Source organism: Haliotis asinina, chromosome 2 (genome assembly GCF_037392515.1).
Source record: "Haliotis asinina isolate JCU_RB_2024 chromosome 2, JCU_Hal_asi_v2, whole genome shotgun sequence".
Taxonomy (NCBI): Eukaryota; Metazoa; Mollusca; class Gastropoda; order Lepetellida; family Haliotidae; genus Haliotis; species Haliotis asinina.
Window position 1 is genome coordinate 77,320,171 of NC_090281.1, and position 25,810 is coordinate 77,345,980.

The window sequence follows — 25,810 nt, forward strand, 5'->3', positions numbered from 1 at the left end:
ATGCCGTCATCGTCACCTATCTTTGTTATTGAGAGGCCAGGAACCAGGATGGTTTTCTCCCTGCAATCAACAGCGGCTTCTGTGTAAGCATTGAAAACAATGATTTTAGGCCTACACCACAATAGTGAGAGACAGCTGATCTTATGAATGGAATGACATTAGGTAAGACACTCTTAGACAGGGGACAATGCATGATAAGCCCTGTCATCTTCAAGTAAGGATGGTGTCTGCAAAGCCGTTTTCCTATTTCAATGTTGTGATACTTTAGTGTGCCATGTGAAGGCCGCTTTAATTAAAACAGTTACCACGGCAGTTTTAGAAGGATGTCATCATGTCCGGTCACTCTTCATTAATTGCATTCGTCACCACTCACCCTGTTAATGCAAGACCACAAAGACCCTTTCGAAACCCTCCAAGAAAACCCCCTCTCGATGCTTCCTATGCGCGAACATACGCCAACCCAGTCAGAACGAAAAATATCCCCAGTACTTAAATGTCATTATGTGTTTGTTTAAAACGTCACGAAAACAATTTATATGGTCATATTCAAAGTACAGTGTAGTATTAAGCAAAGATAATGTCATGGACGGTGAGAGGTTCAAATACACGCACGTGGCTTTGTTGACATAACGTTTCTATGGGTCCACGTGAGTGTATTTCTGACGATCTAGCGGGCTTATTCTAAAGATTGTACGTGCACTTCCAACAGTTTTAGGAAATGTAATTATGAAACACCGCGCGTTTCATGACTATATTTTTTTCCGCGAACTCATTTACAATTCTCCCAGGGGTATGACAGCGAAGTTGTCATACTCTAATGTTCAGTTTGAGAACACGTAAAAGTGATTTTTTTATTATCTACTTTGCGAATTTTCAGTGAAATTGAAAAAAAACCCCCAAATTATTGGCATAATCATTAAAACAAACGAGTGCATCAAATGACTTTAACAAGGTTATAATCAAGGTGACGTCACTCTAGTAGAGTCGGTTTTTTTAACAACATCAAGGTGTCTGTTGTGAAGACAGAGTTATTGTTGCTTAGTAACGAGTAAGTGAGTTTAGTTTTACGCCGCACTCAGCAATATTCCAGCTATATGGCTGCGGTCTGTAAATAATCTAGTCTGGACCAGACAATCCAGTGATCAACATCATGAGCATCAATCTGCACAACTGGGAACCGATGACACGAGTCAGCGAGTCTGATCACCCGATCCCGTTAGTCGCCTCTCATGACAAGCACAGTCGCCTATTATGCAGCTGATCGAATATGCCAAAATCAATGCTATACACAAAAAGTCCAATGTATGCCTGGATTAATGATTACTGAAATAGGTACACCTTGGGCCAACTAGCATTCTCCACGAGAAAACATTGAACAAAGACATTTCAAACTTGGTTTGGTGATGCTCATTATATGTATCCTGCTAATTTTTAATCGTTAACCGTTATACAACCACTGTTGCAGTTGTCATAATGCCCACAGGCACGAAGTTTTATTCTGCCCAAGGTGCGTTATATACTTCGCAAAATGGCACATAATCTACCATGCTCGCAGATGAAAATGCCATCACTTGAAATAAATTTAATGACTCAAACATGTTCGCGATATGACAAATTATGTTTTGATGCGCACCGCGTGTTTCTTTGGTCTTGATCCGTTGACACGTTTATGACCGGTGCCGCCGCCATTTGCTAATCATAAGCTAATTCACTTGATGTCAGAACACTTGATGTCATGAAGCCCCCTCCAAAACAAGAAACACAAAGGTTACGTTTCAAAAGAATTAATGTGTTCAGATAAATATGGGACATTGCCCTGTCAAAAGATATTACCTCCACGACTGGGATGTTCTAATCAGTACCCGGTTTAACCAGCGTGAGCTCTACACCTCTTGCTAGAGTCAGTCTTCATTTCTGACCGGTGGAAGCCTTTCCTTTCTGAAGCAAACGCGTTGGTCAGTTGTGCAAGTGTTTGTGGAATGTGCCGTACTACTACAGATACCCTGCCATCCACCCGTAGGCGACTGGATGGGTATCTTCTGATCATCCTTGGTTTTCTGACTACTGCACCGATGTGACAGGGATGTGGGCAAACATCTGTTGCTCACCGTAACATCGATAAAACCTAACGATGCCGTGCATCGGCCGTTGACCTTTGAAACATTAGGTCTCATATCCACTGTTGCCATGAAAGATCAGTTTACGGTGCCCGGCCGGGCTGAAAATCGACAGAGTTGAGGCAACAGACAGTATCCGGGATCGTTTCACATATTCACTTTGTTTACGATTTGTTTTCAGCACTAAAGACCTGCTTGTAGCTCCACCACAATGGAAAACGTCTGAGATTTATGTAGCACTGCTGCAGGGAGGCGAACATTCTTACCAATGTTAGTCCGCTTGCCGGACTCGGATACGCCTTTTTTCATTAGTAACCACCTTGTCGCGGAATCGTTCATATAATATGTCAGGTATTTACGTCTAAGAACCCATATGACTGGTCCAGGACGTACATTCCGGTTGCGTCGGGGTAGCTAAGCGCGGTTCTCATAATATGCCCAAGATCGATGCCATGATTTGGATGGACAATATCATGATCAAACGCACAATAAGCTGACATGTAGCATGACACGGGTGGCGCCGTCTGTGTCAGCTTTTCATTATTGTCAAGTTAATGTATTCCAACAGTTCATCTGTGGCGATGACACCCACACCAACACTTCCATGACACCCCACTGTGGGGTGGGGTGGGGGGAGGTGTGTTGGGGGTGTTGGGGGATAATTTCACATAAATAATTTAGAAGTTTAAAAGGTGACAAAGGAAAAACACTTGGGCATGATGTCGGAGTGATCTTAACTCACACAGCTCACACACTGAAGTACGAGGACACAAAGAGCCTCATCAACATCAACTGTCTAACAGTCACATGTCAACACAAACGCAGGACAACCGTGCTGTGTCCCTTGTTCCACTGGAAGGTCAACCTTGCTAAAACATGATTCTAACCATTTGCGATACCACCAAACCGTCAAACATATAAGCCATTTATCAATGCTTCGTCTTTCCTCGACGAATACTGTTCTGAAACCGCAGAGGCCGCGCTGAAAGGTGCAGTCAATGTTTGTACCTCACGACCTCACGCCCCTTGCGAATCGTAATGCTGCTAGTTGAAAAGAAGTCTGTACAAACAGTTATTTTCACAGTTTATTCCCATCTACATACAGTACAAATATTGATTCCGTTGATTTACATCAGTGCAGCTCTGTGACTCATCATCCCTCGAGGACCATGTGACCACAAATGCTTCCAGCAGTAATGCATACATAAGTTCATTCTACCATCAGGACAAATGATGCTGATCTCCACAGTTCACTTGGATATGTCTTCTTTCCTTAACCTGAGGACGTTATGGAAAACATGTATATGCATCAATACTCATTAGGTATTCTCGATGTGAAAACGTGGCCTCATTGAAAGTTAGCTTATTGTGAGAAGTTGGACACTTGAAATTTTGCTTTCAAACAAAGCATGTTGGCAGAATTTGAACAATGTTGGCAAAAGTGAGTTGGGTTTAGTTTGAGGGAATTTTGAACAATATTTCGGTATATCACTATATGTAAGCCTGATGATGAGGAAAGAATCAAGTGAAGCACGCACGTTCATGACCTTGGTGAAATCAAGAACAGGTATAGTGCTGACAAACTGAGACATATTTGGAAACAGTTTCCACATTAGCGGGCCAGTGACTACTTTGCACACTCCCAATGAGTAGTTGTAAGTAAAGTGCAGCCTGGATCTGTTGGCATTGCTCCAATTCTGATTCTCAACCTACAGCACCACTCCTTTTCCACCATGCAGTGGCAGACACCATTGACAAGGCAAGTAATACGCTCCTCTTTCCAAATAATCTTTTGGGGGAGAGAACAGTTAGTCAAAGAAAGTATTAAACAGATTTTTTCACAGCATCTGTCCATGCCAGTGTGGAAAATATCATCCTGCAATACTTTGTGCCTTCCTTCCTCCACTAGTCAACACAACATGCTGGAATGTACAGGAATACTGCTGAAAACTGAGTTGGAGTCAAACCAAACTCAGCATCATCTGTAAGTGACATTAAACATCCTAGCAAAGCATAAACACAAACATAGAAAACATACTGTCCATAATACCAACAAAAGCCACCTTTACACAACACATTCTGACATACTGACTCACAGTTGAGTGTAATAGGTTCCAGTATATATAACAAGGGACAGTCTCAGCCGGCAACGACTAATGGATTCAGAGCTAGATTCTACAAGACTAGTTCATCTCTGCAGGAACTGGACTTGGATGAAGCAGCTTCTGGAGCTACATCTTTGGCTACCAACCTAAACATCAGCACTTCAAGGGTGTGTGTTCATTAATCATGTTCCTCCAATGCCCATGAAAACATATGCGATGCTGTGTATCATACAGTCACCAGTACATGTTTGGGACCAGTGGTGATGTTGTTGTCTTACATGAACTTGTCCACAATGAACTTCTGAGTAGCTGGATATGACCAACTGGTGTCTGAGCATCAGGTTTATGAGTGAGGAAAGCCTGAAGTTATGCATATCTTAGATGCATTCCACAAGTAAAACCAAGAATGAGTGAGTGAGTATGGTTCTGTACTGCTTTTATCAATATTACAGCAACACATGGCATGTGACACCATAAATGGGTTTCACACATTGTACACAAGGGAAATGAAACCGGTCTTTGGCATGACGAGTGAGGCTACCACACACCCCAAGGCCCTGATTCAAGAAGCTGTCATAGCGCTACAACTGTCGTAAGTCTATGCTACAGTGCACGACATATTACGACGAGAAACGTTATGAAATCTTAGGCTTACCAGAACATTCTGAAACTGGACCCTGGCAAAAGCCAGAGACAACTCAGGATAACAGTCACACACATTGGAGGAAGTAAACACACAACCCTGTGAAACACTGATGATTGAACTCCTAAAGATCCAATAACTTCAATCACAACTCTAAAATCATTCCTCACTGTCAATACTTCAAGAACAAGCACACACTACTTAATACTGATACAGGTTACTCCTAAACATTATTTCAATAATACTTATTGGCCATTACATTCCCCATCGGAAGCTTGTTGAACTTCCCAGAAGTGTTTAAGGGTACAAATTACCATCAAATTCACGTTTCTACACATCTTGGCACACCATCAAACCAATGGGTTCCTGACCTGCCTTTAGATTTTCTGAGGACAAGAGATATAATTAGTCTGGCCTTATATGCAAAATATGAATTTGGGAGAATAGATCCAGGTTATAATTCTCATAGGGTAGGTTCTTTGTTTCTCATGTCTGTAACAAATGGAACCCAGTCGGGGATCTGATAACTTAATAATAATAAAACTGTCTACAACAAAAAATAATTAACCATGATGGTCTTCTCAATCTACCAGGTACGTTACAAAAATAAATGGAAAATATCTACCATTTTATCAGAATAGGCAAAGCAATTCTCTTATTTAAATCCATATACAACATTGAGCAATAGAGAACTGCCAGTTCATAATAATTGGAACCATAATACGTATACCTAACAGTAACTAACACTTACATGTCCCACTTGTGATGCTGATGTCTAAAAATAACTAAAACATACAAAAGAAATCTTACTGTCATGTAAATTTTCATCACTGGTAAAGGTACTGGTAAACAAGGATAAGTTAAGCTCCGACCTTACAAAACTGACCTGTATTAGCATGTATGGGTGCTGCCCATTGGCACTTGCAATTAAATGAAGGGTCTCCAGGTAGTCTGAGACCACAAGCAAGGCACGTGCAGCTATGCATGGAATCAATTTCATTGTCATGCACTGCACGTGTACTCACCTACATCTGCTCTACCTTTCACAAACCAAATGGGTTTGTTCATTGCCATGCACTGCCTACTTCTCATAAACTCATTTTCTACCCTGGTCCACCTTATCCTTGTTTGCCAGTAATATGCTGATTGGCTTTGAAGTTCCTCAGTCTTGGAACCAGAGCTGGGTAGTGAAACAGTAAATACATACACACAATAACATCTACAAGCTAAAAACGAGGTGCTTCTAGACACAGTGAGTCCATCCAGATTAAATAGCTGAGTAATTTTGCACTAGCCTAAAAGATGATTGTCTCTTTGTCTTGTTTGTATACAAACATGTATAAATGGAAGAATAAAGTGTAAACAGTAGTAATCTAACAAACAAACAGTGCTACCATTATTGTTCAATCTGTGTAGTTCTTAATAGGCAGGATCATTTATGTAACTTATTACAGGTAAGAATCAGGTGTTAAGCTGTAGTTCTGGAAAGCAGAACCAGCAAATGAACCCTTCTTCTAACACATTTACCATCCTCAACCAGGCTTTCAGCATAGAGTAAGTGAGTGAATTTAGTTTAAAGCCACAGTCAGCAATATTCCAGCTACATGGCAGAAGCCTGTATACAAACTGAGTCTGGACTTGACCATCCAGCAATCTATAGCATGAGCATCAATCTGCCTAATTAGGAACCGATGCAGGGCTTGATTTAGTGGTTTGCTACTTGCACAGGTGCAACCTGATATTACCAAATGCAGCCTAGTTATTATCCAACTTGCACAATTGCAATTGTTTGAGAGGGTAAACTTCTGAATAAAACATATAAATAATTCAAAAGCACATTTCTTTCATTATCCATTGCAATAAAGGCAGTGCATCTGCAGTTAATTTTAGGTTGCACCTAGTTCAAGTAGGTTAACATCCCTTAAATCAAGCCCTGCAATGACATGTGTCAATGCAATGACAAGCCTGACAACTCTATCCAGTTAAGCATGAAGACCAAAACTAACACGGATAGTTATGGGTTCTATCAGCACAGAAGTCACAATATGATATGTATCATGATATGTTCTTAGTGATATGATATGTCTATCCATACTTTCTTCTAAACATGATATGAATCACAATGCTTGTATCTGGAAGAAATACTTGTGACTGTGACCTCATGCATAAGGTGACTAATTATCAGAATTGAACATAACATTAAACAGATGCCAGTATGTGTAGTAATCTGTTGTCGATGAATGAGTCAACAATTTGATATGTATGTTATAAAAGTTATCAAAACATAATTCTTTATGGAATAAGGATAAATAGTATCTTCCACTGTTCGAAACAAAAAAGGAAAGGAAAGAGGTCCTTGTCTCAACCCTAGCTTAAACAAAGATAGCCTGTATTACCAGATTAAAAACTATGGAAATAAATCTCCAGTACCCAATAACTTTTGCACCACACTAACAGAAAGATTAACAAAGAGAACAGAAATTTGAAAAGGGAATGCGTAGACTTCATCTCATGTCAAGAGAAAGATAGTAAACATTCTAACTCATTACCACTTATCAAGTTCTTTGGTAAATATAAATTCACCAATTTTAAAGATTTAATGCAGTTAATCTTGTTGGCAAACATGCTTCCAAATGGCAAACACAACATGGTTGGTGGTGCCACGAAGCAAGTTTGAGAGACCACGTCCTAATGCAGGGAAAATATCTATGTCACATTATTTACATTATATGTAATATAAAGTCCATCATGTATGCTACCTACACTAGCCTGCACTACTGTAGTATCAGTAAAATTCACCAGAATGTTCCTTCACACAAACTGGTATATTAAACATTATAAAGAATTTACATTGCACTGTGTTTGGTTGAAGTGTAAATAATAAACTAATCAACTCTCCATCAACAAATTCATAACACCTCGAACTAACTCACTCAGTAATTGTACATGTACAAAATGAAATATGAAACTTTCATCTATTCAAAAGTTGAGTCTGTGTAATATATCCTCCTCAACATATTCTTATTTCAACACATATGAAACTATTTGATCAGAAAATGCACACATTTATGACACGAAACATCTGTTCCTTTAAATATTCAAAGGTGGAATCCATGAATAAATGCATGATACTCAACTCTCAGAAAGGATATTCTTATATAATAATGGATAAAACGTATAAAGAAATCTATGCTACTCAACAACTCACAAGGCTATTTTCACTGATCTGTCATACAAATCATTTCATTTAAAATATGGCGTTATTAACATGAAATGTGACCCTTTCAAACTGAAAGCGGCATATATGCAGAGTGATGTTACTTGAAAAATTACATCATGAGTGAGTGAATTTAGTTTTACGCTGCACTCAGCAATATTCAAGCTATATGGCGGCGGTCTGTAAATAATCGAGTCTGGATCAGACAATCCAGTGATCAACAACATGAGCATCGATCTGCACAACTGGGAACCGATGACATGTGTCAACCAAGTCAGCGAGTCTGATCACTAGATCCCGTTAGTTACCTCCTACGACAAGCATAGTCGCCTTTTATGGCAAACATGGGCTGAAAACCATTATGAACACGATGAAAGAAAATATCACAATCATGACCACTGAGTATTGGCATTGACACAAATATAATGGAATGCTGTTCCTTTGTGCATAAAATATCGTGACAAGGCACAAAAACACACCATCAAAAATAAATGAATAAATATTAAACTTGATAAATAATTGAAAAATATATTGTGAAGAACATATTCCATTAAGGTTATATTGACTGAACAAAATTGCTGAGATTTTCCTCCTTTGGAAGTATGAAAAACAAATATGATTAATTCTGTAATTTCTGATGGATGAGGTTTACAACAATCACAAGAAGCAAGATATGAAAGAAGAAATAAAGTATGCATAAAATAACATATTCTTTCTACATATATTTGTCATGAATTAAGATTGTAGGATTTGCTAGTAAATAAAAAAAATGTACATGAGATAAGAAATAATCACATGATAGCAGGATGTGTGATTTTGGGTTTGTTGTTAAACAAAACATTCATCATTGTTCAAGCTACATAATGGTCTTTTTAAGTCCACATATGACATATCCAGAGACTATCAACAAAAGGATTAATCTTTTATCTGCAAGAGTGGGAAAATGTTACCAAACCAATTCTTACGCATGGATACATAACATGTAGACTTGGTACTTTAAGTATAAATTGTGTTCTAGTATCTCCCGCAAACAACTTGCAGGATTGGGTAGTCAGACCTGCTGATTTGGTTGACACATGGCTTTGTATCCCAATTGCATAGATCCATCCTAATGAACCAGTGGATTGTCTGGTCCAAACTCAATTATTTACAGACTGTTGCCATATACCTGGAATATTACTGGGTATGGCATTAAACAGTACATCAACAACTCTGCTTTCAATTTGTTGAGAATGATCAGTTTATGAAAAAAAACTGTTGTGACTAACGGAGCCAAAGGAGGAAAATCTTCAATCAAAACCACCATTGCACTCACAAGTAAATGTATAAATCAATCTGTAAATTGAAAGACACAACACAAAACAACACAACAATCAACAAATATAACACAATGCCCATGCAATCACTGGAAAACGAACACATTTGGCAACACCAATTTTGTTTCAGGTTGGTCCTATTCATCAAACTTTAGCAGGAATTCCTAAATATTTGTTAGAAAAGCTGAGTTTGATTGAGCAAGATTCATTCTGAAACATCATATCTACCTGTATTAAAGTCTTTTTTTAGGGAATTAAATACACCAAAAGACTAAGTCTGTAATTTTCAGACCTAGAAAAAAACTGGTCTTCCTTCATAAATAATACATTAGTAAACAAAATATATGATAAACTGATACATGTGTCTGTCTGAACACATGTAACTTGACATACTTGAAGTGAACGAGTTAACAATCAATACAATACCTTGAAAAAACACATTTAGTCCATTCCACAAAGTGACCTTGGTGCTGCAAATGTTGTAAATTTATGTTAGAGTAAGGGAGATATGATCGTCTTAGTGCCAACATTGCTTTCTAGAACTGCCCAGCTCACTGCAGGAAACAAGGCCCAAACACACTGTGTTTATTCAAACTAGTGTTCTGCAAGATAAGAATTCAAATTATTTCACAGCTGTTCACCCTATGCTCTTTTTTCAATTTTGTTTGAATGGTCTCTTAACAATATTCGACATGTTTTCAAGGATCAAGCAATCTATTCAAAGCAGGAGCCAATCTCATGTAAGTGTAGACTTCTATGGGCATGTCCGCTGACCCTGCAGTATTTCAAGGACTTTCAAACATTATCAACCTCTTTAACATCTCTCTTGGGGCCTATTGGCAAGGATATACAGAGGTCTGTCAAACATTATCAACATGTTTCAGATCTCTGACATTGTTGGTAGAACCTATTTTGTAATTTAGACAATGATATACAGTACAGACTGTCCAACAGCATCAAAATGTCTCAGATCTCTTTCACTGTTGACAAGGCCGTATTTTGTAATGTAGTCACGGATATACAGTACAGACTGTCAAACAGCATCACCATGTTTCAGATCTCTCTTCAGTGCTGTTGCCAGCCTCCAGGCACACAGTAAACTGAAACAGTTGATAACCTCAGTAGTCGCCAGTCATGCATGACATATAAAATAAGTCTCAAATAACCAAACTATGAATAATATATTCATGCACAGCAACCACTTTGTCATTGACAGATAATTATTTTAACTGAATGCTTTTAATATGTCACAATAACATGTGCATTTTGAGTACAGTTGAAATTGGAAAAACAGTCCTACACTTTGTGAAACAGGTTACGGTTTGTTTGAAGGTACGCTTGCGCAAAGCAATCTCATTACTTCTACCATTTGTCAATGTTTAAGGTATCTTAGTTGATAGATTTATCATGGATTTCAAACCAATTACTTTTGGCCAGGAAACAATGAAAACTGAAACAATCATAATATTGGTCATAGTTTAATTTGTTCTAATCCCCAATTTTGGATATGACCTCTCTGATTTGCATTGATATCCGTATATGACTCGAGCTGATACCGAAAATATCTGTTGGGTTTATCTTGCTGAGAACACTATCCATTGTATAACTATCAATTATCTTACCAATGTTAGGTCTTTTTCAAAGTATTAGAGATATGAAGTCTTCATGCTTACATTGCCACGGGAAACTTGGTCAAGAATAAGTCAATTTTGAACATTTCTTATTTACATTAATCATATATTATTGATTAGTCTTGGTGAACAAAGCATTCTGTAGGAATAACTGTCTCCCTCCTGGAGATCTCCCATTGTTGAATAATCATATCATACATGCGTATTTGGTAAGCTGTTTTAACGAGTGTAGCGATGAATTCATAACAGCATGTCGTCTAATACAACATTCATAGCAATCAGGATATTATCAACACCAAGTTTTTATCATCATGTTCTTTTCTACATTGGGTTCATAAAAACGCTGTAATTAATAAAAAAAATAAAAATTTGGCAAACTTGAAAACTCAAGTTTCAGAACTGAAATTCTTCCTGAGCAAATTTTTATGTGCTTTAATAACTTCACTCCATAAGTATTATTATTTTAAATCATCAAAGAACTGGTATGATCACAGTAACGTCTGTCTATTGGCATGTATATATTGGCATAAATGTTTCAGTTGTTCCTTAATTCATGATGTTGATTTATGAAGTGATTTGTATTTGACAGTGACTAGAATGGACACCTGTCTACACCAGACAGAAACTGTCACCTCATGCAAGTTTATTTTAAATACTTCAGCTACCATCAGTTCTTCGAAGAAACAGTGAGATCAAATCTTCCATATTCGAACTTTCTCAGCTACTAGGCACCAGTTGGCATGATCGAAGTAGGTGTCAATGATATGTAGATCTTCGATGTTGTCCTTCACAATATCAACCAGCTCACCCTCCCTGAACACATGGTAGAAGCGACACAGGTCTGTGTTGGTGGGTGTCTGGCTGGTGCTGCCAGGAGATGGCAGACAGCTGTCAGAAGAAGTCCCCTCAGAGACTTGTCTGGAGGAGCTTCTGCCTTGAGTGGAAGCAGCAGGCTGATCCAGGTCGTTGTAGTCAATGTTGTGGGTAGGTGCTGCGGCAAGATTAGCTTCAGATTTCTTGTTCTTCCTCATCTTCATTTGAAACAAGTCACCTTGAGATCGGGACTGTCCCTTCTGAAGCCCGTTTGGTTTCAGTTTCACCTTTTCACATCCTTTGTTGGTGCTTCTGTCAGCAGTTTTTGCACTGGACTCTTGATGCTGACTGCCTAAACTCTTCACCCTTGGTCTGCTGTACGAGGAATGAGCTGCATCAGCAGTGTCCAGGAACAGAGGCAGTGACCTTGCGGACGGGGATCGGGATTTCAGGAAACTTTCCTTCTGTTTGTCCTTTTTGGTCACTTTCATACATTCAGACATATCAGAGATATTTCTCTTCATCCTCAACTTGACACCATTTTGACTAGAGTAACCATGACCATTTTGTTCAGGCTGTTCTGGCCTAAGACTGCTCATGGGAAATTCACGAACAGCAAAGAACTCAGGGAGATCAGAACTACAGTTCGGACATATGGATGAACTATCCTGAAGGCAGTTTTTCTCATCTTTCTTGGACATAAAGCCTTGAAAACTGAGTCGAAGTTTCTGGAAAATGTTTAGTCTGACGCTGGCATGTTCTGTCATGTGATGGCTACAGTTGTATTTCGATATGTGACTGATATGTTTGGTAGATGATTCCATGTGACCAAGTTTTGGTGTCTCCGAGGCACTCCTAGATGTCGTGCAGGGCAAATAACAAGGCACTCTATCAAACTGGCAGGGAGACAATGAATCACTGACGTCATTTGGAGGATGGATCGTGGCTGCTGCATCTGATGTCTCTACCGCAGCATGAGATTTTGTTCTGTAATTGAATTTTGATGAAGGCAACATGGGTACAGTGTCCTTTGAGAGGTTTAGTTCACTTGTTGAGATCTGTTTTTCTGACAATTCCTTCAGGCAGGCTTCAAGACGACGACACTCTTGGACTAGGGTGAGTTGGTCAAGGGAACATCCGCTTCGTGACGATCGCAGATGTCCCTCATCCTCCATTTCAAAAACATCGTCTGAAGGCTGGCGGAAATCCTCTAAGGACTTGATCCTGCTTGAGAATCCTGACAGATCGTCAGGGGGACTGTCTTGGCAGTGAGTGAAGCTGCTGAGAGAGGAGGTGTCATCGTCACTGACGGAACTGTTACTGGAGTGATCAATATCGGAGCTTGAACCTCGGTATGTTCGGTGGGAGGGGTGACTGGGTTTGTGCCAGGGCACCAACACGTCCTGACTCTCAAACTGAAACATATTTAGAGTCAGTCAGCAATTAGAGCTTTCTGTCACTCTGAACTTACGTTAAAACAACTGAGCTAACTGAACTACGATGATTTCGTCGGTGCTTCGAAGCGGTGGCGTAGCCTAGTGGACAAAGTGTTCGCTCGTCATGCCGAAGACCCGGGTTCGATTCCCCACATGGGTACAATGTGTGAGGCCCATTTTCTGGTGTCCCCCGCCATGATATCGCTGGAATATTGCTAAAAGCGGTGTAAAACCAAACTCACTCACTCACTCACTCATTGGTGCTTCAGCTAAAGGGTAATGACCTTTATTTCAATCAACATGGGAAGAAAATGCATCCTTTTAAGCATAGGCCTAATGAATAATTACAATGTATACTGCATAGCCAAAACAATCCATATCTAATATTTAGCTTTCTACGGAGTCAAATGAAACATATATAAAATTATTGGACATGGCTCATTCAAATTAGTTTACTGGACCTCCAAATATGTGCATGAGTAAGCCAAAGGAAATATGAATGCTCCAAACCTGGATTTTAGGTATGGGTCAACTATTTTGGCGGGTAGAAATTTCTGTGTGCGGGATCATACAGTATCCTTTGTCTCTGCATGATTCATACAACAAACTTTTCAATGTAACATGTGTTACACTTTCTTTGTAAAGTACAAATTTTAGTACCTTTGGTGGATGCAGTCCCATCTGGGATTTAAACCCACATCCTCAGAGTCAGGCGCCTAATTGCCAGCATACAAATTCAGCCACCATGGCTTCTACAAAAACGGAAGTTAGACAACTTGTTCTCTAGACCACAGACTTTGTGTATGATAAGCGTAAATTGTTCCTTGCTAAATGGAATTGTGCATTCCAAACTTTTCAGTGGCTGAGATTTATGCAAATGTGACCACATACCCTTCTGTGCTTCTGTTCAAAGGCCCACACATACACCATCAGTTTGCCCCCAGGGGAGAGAACTCTTGTCAACTCCTTTAAAGCCTGAACACGTCTATTGTGAGATGAGAAATGATGAATCACTCCGATTGAGACAACAGCATCGAAAATGCCATCTCTGTATGGAAGGTGAAGGTTGTCTGCAGTTATGACCTCATGACCTTGATGATTTGCATGCTGCACAAGTGGCTGACAGACATCAGACCCAATTTTGTATATGGAGCTGTTGATACGTAAATAGCGGCCATTTCCACAACCTGTAATAAAAGATAACTGCAATAGTATGAAAAGTGGTTAATAGGAAGTTGAAAACATAGTATATTCATGAAAGCAAATACCATAGAGAAATCTGTATCAGCTGGATATCTACAAGGCATTCCTAGGTTCTGTTCTACAAAATAATCTTCCACAGTCACAACCAAGGAGGCGATCCAGATCTAAAACTGTTGAAGTTGGCTGTGACTGTACAGGACCTGTACCCACATCGATATGAGTGAGTGAGTTTAGTTTTAACTGGAATTATTTTAGCAATATTCCAGAAGTATCACATCACGGGAAACCAGAAATGGGCTTCACATTACACCCATGTGGGGAATCAAACCTGGGTCGTCGGCCACTAGGTTTTCGTGTGCCCCCTGGCATTCACCAAAGTGGTCAATTTGGATCATCATTCAAGACAATTTTTTGAGCCAGTGTACATGTTATTAAAATTAGGAGGCTTGAGGGTATTCATACTGTTAATCCATTTGCACCCATGAAGATCTGCGTAAGAATTGATTTCCGGTAACCCATGCTTGTTATAAGAGGCATCTCATGGGATCAGGTAGTCAGACACACTGACTTCGTTGACAAATGTCATTGTATCCCAACTGTGTAGAACGATGCTCATGCTGTTGATCACTTGATTGTCTAGTGCAGACTCAATAATTTACAGACTGCCATATAGCTAGAATATTGCAGGGGCACGGGTAAAACTGAACTCTCTCACTCACTAACCACTCAATTAGATCCACTGTATTGGAATGTTCCTACCAGTAACAAGATCTGAAATGTAGGTGAGTTCTGCTCCACATTTAGTTTCAAGAAGCTTTAAGTGTGGCACATGCCACACCATTTCACATAAGTATAATACATACTTAGGCTACAAAGAGTGGGACATACCGTCACTATTCACCAAGCTGAATTAATGTAGGTTAAGCACACTGGTAATGAAATACAAATGTTGCGCTATAAAAGATGATGGTAATTACAAACAGGGAAGACAGATGTTTGCTGACTAGCCGGAGAAAGATGGATGGATGTTGGATGGGTGGATGGATGTTGGTGGCTGGTAAGTTGGCAATATGGATGTTAGGTTTCCACGTATGTTTGCATGCAGTAATCAAAGATTCAATTAATGCAATAATGTGTTTTCTATTTCTTGGCCTACATAATGGTTGGTATTTCTATATCATGAAGCTTCCCAATTCACAGATTCATTCTGTTCAAATATTAGTAGTATGTGGTGGCTGAATGTAGTCAGCATCTTGAACCAATATCAAGTTTCCAAATCAAAATGTCCACACCATGTAAGCATGTATATTGTTTGTATGAATGCAGCTGGTGTTTAAACCATGTCAATGTTGTTTTGTAATTTTAAAATTGTCCCAAACACAAGTCAATCATTGATGTCTGATAAGAAATAATCAGAAGACAAGTACTTTCAACAAAAAGAATCCAGCAGTAGACTTGCATGAACACATGGCATGATGTCATTCTTGCTCCATCTCGTGATGGATGTTGGCTGAGATGGTGGATGTTGGCTGGCTAGCTGGAGATGGATGTTGGGTGGGTGGGTGGATGTTGGTTGGCTAGCTGGAGATGGATGTAGGATGGGTCGGTGGATGTTGGCTGGTTAGCTGGAGATGGATGGATGGGTGTTGGGTGTTGGGTGTCTAGCTGGAGATGGATGGATGGGTGTTGGATGGATGGGTGTTGAGTGGGTGTTGGTTGGCTAGCTGGAGATTAATGGATGGGTGGGTGGGTGGATGTTGGTTGGCTAGCTGGAGATGGATGGATGGGTGGGTGGGTTAATGTTGGCTGGCTAGCTGGAGATGGATGTTGGCTGGCTAGCTGGAGATGGATGGATGGGTGTTGGGTGGGTGGGTGTATGTTGGCTGACTAGCTGGAGATGGATGGATGTAGGATGAGTGGGTGGCTGTTGACTGGCTGGATGTTGGATGGTTTGGGATGGATGGTACATGTTTATCAAGGCACTGTGGGCGAAAGTACAAAGATAATATTATAATGAGCTGATGAAGGAGCAAGAATTATTTATTCATTAAAGAATAAGATGTTATCCATCACATGTGTCATCTATATAATAAATGCCTTTCAGGTACTTCATGACCAAATGCATTGGCAAGAGACACAGTCAGACACATTGGCATAAATCACTTGTGAAGCACAGCTGCTAAAACAGGTAATATTACCAAGGCAGTCACTGAACGATCAGTCAGGAATTGTTGCTACAGTAATGGACAATAAGTGTTGCAGTCAAGTCCGTAATGTTGGTATGAATGTTGTTGTCACTGTATGTAAAGTATGTGAGTAAAGACAATGATTGCCCTGAATATTATTTTCAATGTGTTTGGGTTACAACTGTACCAAAGCTTCTCAAGTTCCTGATAGAAACATATTCATTACATCTTACAGTATAGTGTAAAGCTAAACTCACTCACTTAATAATGCCTGTCAAGAGCTCCCCTATTCTAAAGGTACATACCAACATCAGCTACCAAGGATCCAGGTTCAAGGTTCTTCAGGAAGTGTTTCACCTTCGGCCAGGCTTTCTGTTTGAGGTCGGCGAAATGGGGCGCAATTTGCTCGTACACTTCCTGCACATGGATCCTCTCCATGCTGGTGGCCATCTCATGTGGCAACTTCGTGTGGACCATGGTGATGATGATGATGAGGAGGAGGCAGATGTGATGTGGAGGGGGAACAGTGGCCAGTGTCTAACACACCTGGTGGCAACTCACCCCATCATGGTTCGGTCCCATGTAAAGGACACAGTCACTCCCTGAAAACAAAGGTCAGCAAGACAATGACAAACAGGGAGCAACAAAAATAACAAAAAGCAGTATTGGAAATACCTACCTGTGCAAGTGCCCAAGATTGGTTATTTTCAGCATGGACTGCAAGATTCTCAAATTCACTTGCCAGATGGTAGGGTTAAAATTTAGATATGTATCTATGAAGATATTGTGTAGGTAGGTTAGTTTAGGTAAATGGTTGGCAAGTTCTACATCTAACGAGCCCTGTGGCAGAGTATAAAATTCCCTGAACGGAACGGTCTGTTTTCATCATGAACGGTCAAATTTCAAGAGTAGCCTATCCGGTGGTCTAGTATTTTTTTACGCCTAACAACTCTGAAGGATGTTATTGTGTTTCAGCAGCATCCAGCTACAGCCTTGATGTTACAATACATGCAGTAAAGTATTCAGAAAAATGATTTCTTTGTTGTTGTTTATTGTTGAAAACCGACCAGGTATGTTTATTTCAAGACTGGTAATTTTTCTTAAAGTTACTAGTCCGGCTGTCTGACTTGGACATTTGCATTTGAAAGTTACAACAAAACATTTGTAAACACACATCTTGGAGGGTACAGAAAATAAATAATTTAAACAATCAATTATACCAGTCCTGATGGCAATCATTTTGGAATTGCGTTATAGATGAGGTTTATAATGATCATGGTCAAATTTTAGGAATGATGATATTGTCTCTATGCTTGCCAAAACACAGTGTATTTCCTGCTGGACATGCTATTGGGATACACTGCACTCACACATTTAAACTGGGGAATAATAGAGCACATTTTAATTGTAAAATTGTAGTGACTACATTTTATGCACAGACAAAAATGCAAGTTTTTTATTTTAGGTATTTTAGTGAATGGTGTACAAGTTATTTGAATAGGAAGAAATTAAGCACTCTAAGTTTGACAGACGTTAATCTGCTGCTAAAGGATGGACAAGAAACAGTTAAGTCCTATCACTCTGTAAAACAGATGTTACAAAGAAAACAGCCAATGGGAGCCAGTAAATTCAGGTTTCAAGTAAAGGGTACAGTCACTCCCTGGAAACAGTTCAAAAGGAACCAATACCCTCTCTTCTTAGGTAAAGGACTGCATCAATCCCTGGAAACAGTGAGCGAGCGAGTGAATGTATTCATGCTGCACTCAGCATATATATGGTGGCAATCTGTAAATAATCGAGTCTGGACCAGACAATCCAGTGATCAACAGCATGAGCATCGAACTGCACAATTGGGAACTGATGACAAATCAGTGAGCATGACCACTCGATCCTGTTAGTCACCTCTTACGACAAGCATAGTCGCCTTTTATAGCAAGCATGCGTTGCTGAACGCCTATTCTACCCCTGGACCTTCACGGGTCCTGGAAACAGTTGTCACAGTGGTTTGAGTTTGGTTTGTTGCTTAATACTGCACTCAGCAATATTCCAGCTATATGGCAATGATCTATACATAATCGAGTCTGGACCAGACAATCCAGTGATGAATGGTATGAGCACCAATCTACACAATTGGGATATGAGGACATCTGTCAAACATTTCAGAAAGCCTGACCAGCTGATCTTGTTAGTTGCCTTTTCAAGTATTGTTTACTAAGACCAATTATAACCAAGTGAGTGAGTGAGTTTAGTTTGGTTTATATCGCACTCAGTAATACTGAAGCAATATGGTAGATCTGTAAACAATCCAGCCTGGGACAGATAATCCAGTGATCAACAGCATGAGCATTGATCTGTGCAAATGGGACCTGATAAAATGTGTCAATCAATTCAGCAAGCCTGACCACCTGATCCCATTAGGCGTCTATGCTAACAAGCATAGTCACCTTTTGTGGCAAGCATAGGTTGCTGAAGACCTATTCTACCCTAGATCTTCACGGGTCACGCTTTCTTTAGTACAGTACAGATTGTAGGACCTTTGTTGAGTTGAATACAAACCTGGACTCGAACCCACACTCTCAGAGTCGGGCAGCTAATCAGGAGTATGCAAAGTCAGCAAGCTATAATAGTAAGCCCCAGTTGCTTCCACAAAAATGACAATTAGACAACTGGTAGTCCAGTAGTCGGACTTTGAGTACCCTCTGATAGATGTAAATTGCAACTGCTCCACTTGCCAAAAGCTATGATTACACAATGCCCCTTAGACAACGGTCACATGGAACACATGTCTGGGTCTGTACTTTACTGAGAAATGACATTGTGTGTTCAGTGTTTAACCTTGACATGTGACGCACACTAATATAATCTTTTCAAATATTATTGATAATTTCAGCTCTTTATGCCTTGTGACTTTTGTTAATAGCGCTTGTATTGTTGGATATTTTTAATAACCCCGTGTATCATAAATATGGCATGGTTTAGGATAATAATAAATACACGAAACCAGCTGTTGGAGAGGGTCAATGATATTAATGATAGGTACGTAATGTATTTGGACAACTATTCTCGAATTCAGATTCAAATGAGCATTACTATTATCAGTTAAGCATTATAAATATTTCTAGGAACAATTGTACACAAACAAATCCATATAATCAACAAAATATATATTCCATTACTTGTTTACACATTTACTGTTACGTCTTTATTGATCATGCCAAGGCCCGACCAATTTTATTTCATTTTTATTCATTCCACCAATCTACATTTCTTTCAAGAATAAGAATAAATTAAATCAGTGCTTCAAGCACCTCAGCAACTGTAAGCTTGAAAAAAAATGCCTTTTGAAAAACTCATGTGGGTTCTTGCTTGACTCAGGTGATTTTGTTATGTTTTTTCCCTCCTGCCTTTAGGTTTTGCTATGGACCCAAATCAGTAAAATAACAAATAAAACTGGTCTGGCCTAAAGGTAAAAGAGGTATGTCAACATCAGAATAAACATTCAGTCATCATCAATTATCAAATAGTACTAGTCACCACTTTTCAAAGCACCTCTTACTGTACAGACTTACCTCCCTTTGACAATGTCATCAATGTTCCCCACTATGGTAAACAACACTTCCTGAATATGTCATCTAGTTATGACTAGGTCCAATGTTATTATAATTGTCCTGAACATCAATCTGACAAAAACATACATATGTAAACTATACATATACTAGCATGCTTTTATGGCAAGCATGGGTTGCTGAAGGCCTATTCTACCCCGGGACCTTCACGGGTCACTGATGAATACCAAAAGGAAGGAGAGTATTTACACATTTTCAGGTTCCGAAGAAAAGGAGCACTACTCCCAATTTCAGACAAAATAACCTGTGCTGCCATGGAAATGCAAACATCATTTTATTCCAAAATCGCAAACTACCAAAAGGCACCAGTTCATAACCAGACCTATTTATCTGGTGATGAAACAGCCTAACAGTGTACTTTCTGCACAGGAAAAGAGCACTACCATCAACTTCATTTAGAGCCAAAGTTGTTCCCATAAAATGCAAAAAAATATTTTATTCAGAATTTCAAAACTAGCCTGAGAATCAGATTACAGACAGACCTATATGCCACCTTTGGTGAAGAAATATTTTACAGTTTTTTGTTCTGTTCTAGAAAAGATGAATTTGCATGGATGGACAAAGTGAAAATAATACCCCCCATAAAACATAAAAAGTTCTGGTTTGCCATAGTTTCACTATCTTTTTGCAGTAAGCATTTCTTATCTGCAATACTAAAATATCTAAATGCCTCTAGATAGTGAGTTTAGTTTTTTGCTGCTTTTAGCAATATTCCCCCAACGTCACAGCAGGGGATACCAGAAATGGGCTTCACACACTACACCCACGTGGAGAACAGAACACATGTTTCGCTTGATAATTGTGTTAGAATCTATACTGAAACGTCGCATCCACTGCAAGAAAGAAGTTATCTATCCATAAAAGTCTTCATCCTCATCCTGGTCAAGACTTGATTACTAACAGATGCTGCCATATAGTTGGAATATTGCTGAGTGTGGCATAAAACTAAACACACTCACTAATACTGTTGATCACTGGATAGTGCCTTGAGGGGTCCAGTGTAAACAAACAATGAAACTGGTAGGGAGCAACTGCATCCCAGGATTCCAAATTAGAAGCTGGTCACATATAGGATGGTATTAATAGTAAATCTCCTATGGCGCACAGTTCACAAAGCCTTAAAGCGACTACATACAGTTTAACAAGTGTGACATTTGGAATTCTGTTGTTATCTTCAAGTACAAGCTCTAGTACTTTTGGGAGCGAGTCTTATCAAGGATTCAAAACCCCCAGTCCCCAAAAGGTGACAGTCTCAAAAAGCAACACTAAATTCACATTGTGACGAGTACCTGTCATCCAACCCATACAGCCAAAGCGGGTTCCATGACAACTGATAGTCTACATCGCAAGCCTTTCGTACCCCACCAACATTAGTTTGACTGGGCACCCACTGATGAAAGGTAGGAACACACAATGACTCAGCACCATCAGTACTAAAAACTGTGCTTCAATAAGAGAAAGGGAACCATAAATATATAATATTATAATTTTGTTCACTTTCTAAACATGCCAAATGCCAAGCTGAAGCCAGGCATCAAGTATTCATGCCTCCAGTACACTCTGGACCATTCCCACATGATTAAATCTCTTTTTGAAATTCACTAGACCTTAGCTTTTTAATATTCTACAATGATACTTTTTCCACACAAACAAATCAATAAAGATACTTTTTTCTCTATACTTCAGCATATATGTGCATACTACAACCATGACTTTGTTCTAACATTAAATAAAATAATATTGTTTGATGTCCATGTAATGTATATCTATGTACATATATTGCATTACACATGCATGACTTTGGCAGTCAAAATCAATGCAATCACTTGTATCATGAATAAACATGGTAGAATTCAGAGATGCTCACAGTTAATGCTTTTGTGGTTCCAATTGCATTTATGTTATGATGAAAATATTTGATTTTCCACAAGTTACTACATCCAATTTTGTAATTTACGTTTTCTACACTGACTTAACAAATGGAGCGAATTTAGCTTCATGGTGCTTTTAGCAATTATATTCCGGCAATATCATGTCGAGGGACACCAGAAATGGGTTTTAGACATTGTACCTATCCAGGGAATAGAACCTTTGCTTCGGCAGGATAAGAGAATGCTGCAACCACAACGCTACCCCATTACCCTCAGACCTAACATAATAGCTGCTTGTCGTAGGAGGCGACTAACGGGTGGTCAGACTCCCTGACTTGGTTGGCAATTCCCAATTGTGCAGATCAAATCTCATGCTGTTGATCACTGGACTGTCTGGTCCAGATTCGATTATTTACAGACTGCCGCCATAAAGCTAGAATATTGCTGAGTGCGCTGTAAAGCTAAACTCACTCACTCACTCAGACCTAATACAAAATAACCACCTGGGTAGCTAAACATATAATCATAGCTTCATATATCATATACCATCTGTACATGTTCTATCTTGACACAGGTATTTAGGTACCAGACTCATCTTCAGAACAAGCCAGGGTATGTGAGGAAAAATCTATAATATATTATTCTAAGAGCATGCACATCAGCAAAAATGCTTTAGACAAAGGTAAAAAAATGATCAGTTAACACCTGTAACAACTCTCAAAGTACTGAAAAATATACACACCTATAGGGGTCAAAATATATAGGTAGACTATTTATTTCAAATAATGACATATTCATTGCCAGTAACTGATAGATACATGGTTTGTATGCATTTGCTATGTTTCTAATTATTGTCTGTCATTTTAATAAATGTCAATGAGGTGTAAATTGAAATATAATTAAAGTGATAAAAGTAACAAAGCAATTTACTTTTATTTTTCTTTAATTTGTTAAAGGATGTATGTATACACACTATGGAGAGCAATGCAGGAGTGTTGTGAACAAGATAGCATGCTGAATACATTATGGGTCTGTTGTAAAGGTATCAGAGTATACCTGTTTATGCTACAGACGTAGGCCTGTCACAGACTTCATGATATGCAGTAGGCATGTGGTAAACTTGCGGCTTTTCTGTGGAAAATATGTGGCAAATCAACTTCTACTCATGCAGGATTTCTGCGACATTTTTGTAGCAGATTTTCTACCATTACAGTCATGTGGCATTTCTGTGGTAATATTGCGGATTTTCTGCAGTAAAACTGTATGGAATATTTGCGGCATGTTTACAGTAGATTTGGGGCACTTCTGCAGTAGAAGTGGGTAATAATATCTGAAATCATAACACCTACTTGTTGGAAATGGCAATAAATCTAGGCAAGTTCCACAACCACCCTCAGTCAAAGTATATCATTGAAGATCCAGGTTAGAACAGAATTTCAGCAACCATTTTTGTCACGTGAAGCAACTAGTCAGGTCAAGTGGACAGATTCACTGACTTGGTTGAAGTATTACAGTATTTTGAAGTACCCAAATCAGTGCACATGACATCAATCACTGGATTGTCTAATAACTATTTACACACAACCATCCTATAACATGAACATTACAGAGTGCACTACAAAAAATTCTACCAAGTCAATGTTGAAGTATAGGTGGTGGGCTGGTTTTTATTTAACGCCACGCTTAGCAATATTCCAGCTATATGGCAGCAGTCTAAAAATAAATGAATCTGGACCAGATCATCCACTGACTGAGATGTGATGACATGTGTCAACCAAGTCAGCGTGCCTGACCACCCGAAGCTGTTAGTCACATGGGTTATTGAAGGTGAATTCTAACCTGGATCTTCATGGATAAGTACAGATGGTACGTTTGTCTTGGCACTAAGATTCCTAATGGTGAAGCTGAGGTTGTACAGGCTGGATTTACACTTTCAAACAACAATATAGCAAACTACACACATAGACATTTTGTAAGTAATACAACACAGCTGAATCTGTCAGTAATGGTTGGTTAGTTGAGCCACCCATGTATTATGTCCATTTGTAGAGTCACCAGCTGCGATATTGCCAGAGTATTGCAAAAAGCATCACAATACACTCCTCCCTCACACATTGCATTGTGGAATATTGTAATGCATCAATACACTGATGTACTTATACCTGGTTACACTAGTGTTTTATTACAATCATACCAATATTTTTCAGGTGCACAATATGCCAATTAAAATGTTCTGGCATGAACTTTGCAGTTTTATTAGGCCAACTAATGACAACCTTTCAGTTTCAAAAGAAACAGGTTATTTAAAATTCTGTTCACTGCCTACGTTCATGGTTCATTTGCCATGTGGGTGCAGCAGCCTTGTGGTTAGAGCATTCACTCATCAGGATGAAGACCCAGGTTCAATTCTCCACATGGGCACAATACAAGTTGTTCAGTAGTCACAGGGTCCATGGGCTCATGTACCCTCGAGGTTTGTTTATGTTCAGCAACCGAGGGTGAGGGGAACATAAACAAACCTCGAGGGTACATGAGACCGTGGTCCCCGAGGGACCAGTGAACAACGTATTTATCTTACTGAATACCTGAATTTTAATTTTTAACTGTTTGAAGCACTTCTGTTGAATGTGAAGCGAATCGCCATTTTGCAGACGACACATGGTAAAGAGAATCCATCGATTTTCAATTGCAAAACATCGGTAATTTCTGTGCTTCAGGCTTGATTCAATGTTATTCGAGATAAAAAAGTACTACCATGAAGCACCAGAAGAGTTTGGAATTCCCAGCGGTGTACATTGAAAATAATACATTGCCTGTAAGTGGGGTACATTGAAAATAATAGAATAGCGCTTAGCCAATCAGAGAGCGACATTCATGTGTGAGGTAAGATAATGTGTGAAGTCCATTTTGGGGGTTCCTTGCCATGCTATTTTGCCCCATGAGGATATGGTTATGAATGCTTGTCATAACATTGGGCTGTCTGGCCTTATTTGATGAAATACATACAGCTGAAACATAACTGTGCATGGCATTAAACAACAAACAAACATGATTTGTGAATCAATTTAGTGAAGTGTTGACTTAGCATTGCACCATTGCACCCAAACACTGCACCACTGTCAAAAGCATGTCTTTGAGAGTGTACTATCAAACAAATTTCAAAGTAGGGCAACTCTGTACTCCGAAAGTACCAAATGTAATGTTTTCCATATCATGGGGTATTTTCTAAATAAAATTTAACAATTCATGACACTTCTAAATGTGAATATGCTGATTTTCTAAAAAAAGAAACAGATAAAATATATTTTGAAAAATTGTTAACAAGTAAGATGAATCGAATCACCACCTTTGTCTGCCCACAGCAGAGGCAGGCTGACTCCAGATAGTGGAAAGAGTGGAGAATATAAGCTTTCATAAGCCACTTAAGATAAAAAGCAATCAGTGTTGTCAGGCTAAGAATGGGGGTCATCCTTCATGGGAGTTCCCCTGTGCTCATTCACATCAGATGTCAAGGATGAGTTCTGTTATATCATCTTAGAGGGAGGGATAATGGTGACTGATATCTTCTCCATGTGCATTGATAAATCGGATTCATAGTTGTCATGGCTGCAGGCTTATATATTGCTAATTGATCGGCCTTGAAAAT

At 39.2% G+C, this 25,810-nt stretch overlaps 1 protein-coding gene across 1 annotated transcript; it reads right to left on the reverse strand.

The window, feature by feature from the left end:
- Positions 1 to 11,721: 11,721 nt before the first annotated feature.
- On the reverse strand, positions 11,722 to 17,224 carry LOC137272884 (uncharacterized). The gene is made up of 3 exons (XM_067805299.1): positions 16,973 to 17,224; positions 14,170 to 14,465; positions 11,722 to 13,257 (listed from the first exon to the last, which is right to left on the reverse strand). The coding sequence occupies exons 1-3, from the start codon at positions 17,142 to 17,144 to the stop codon at positions 11,722 to 11,724; spliced, it is 2,004 nt and encodes a 667-aa protein (XP_067661400.1). The 5' UTR covers positions 17,145 to 17,224.
- Positions 17,225 to 25,810: the final 8,586 nt, after the last annotated feature.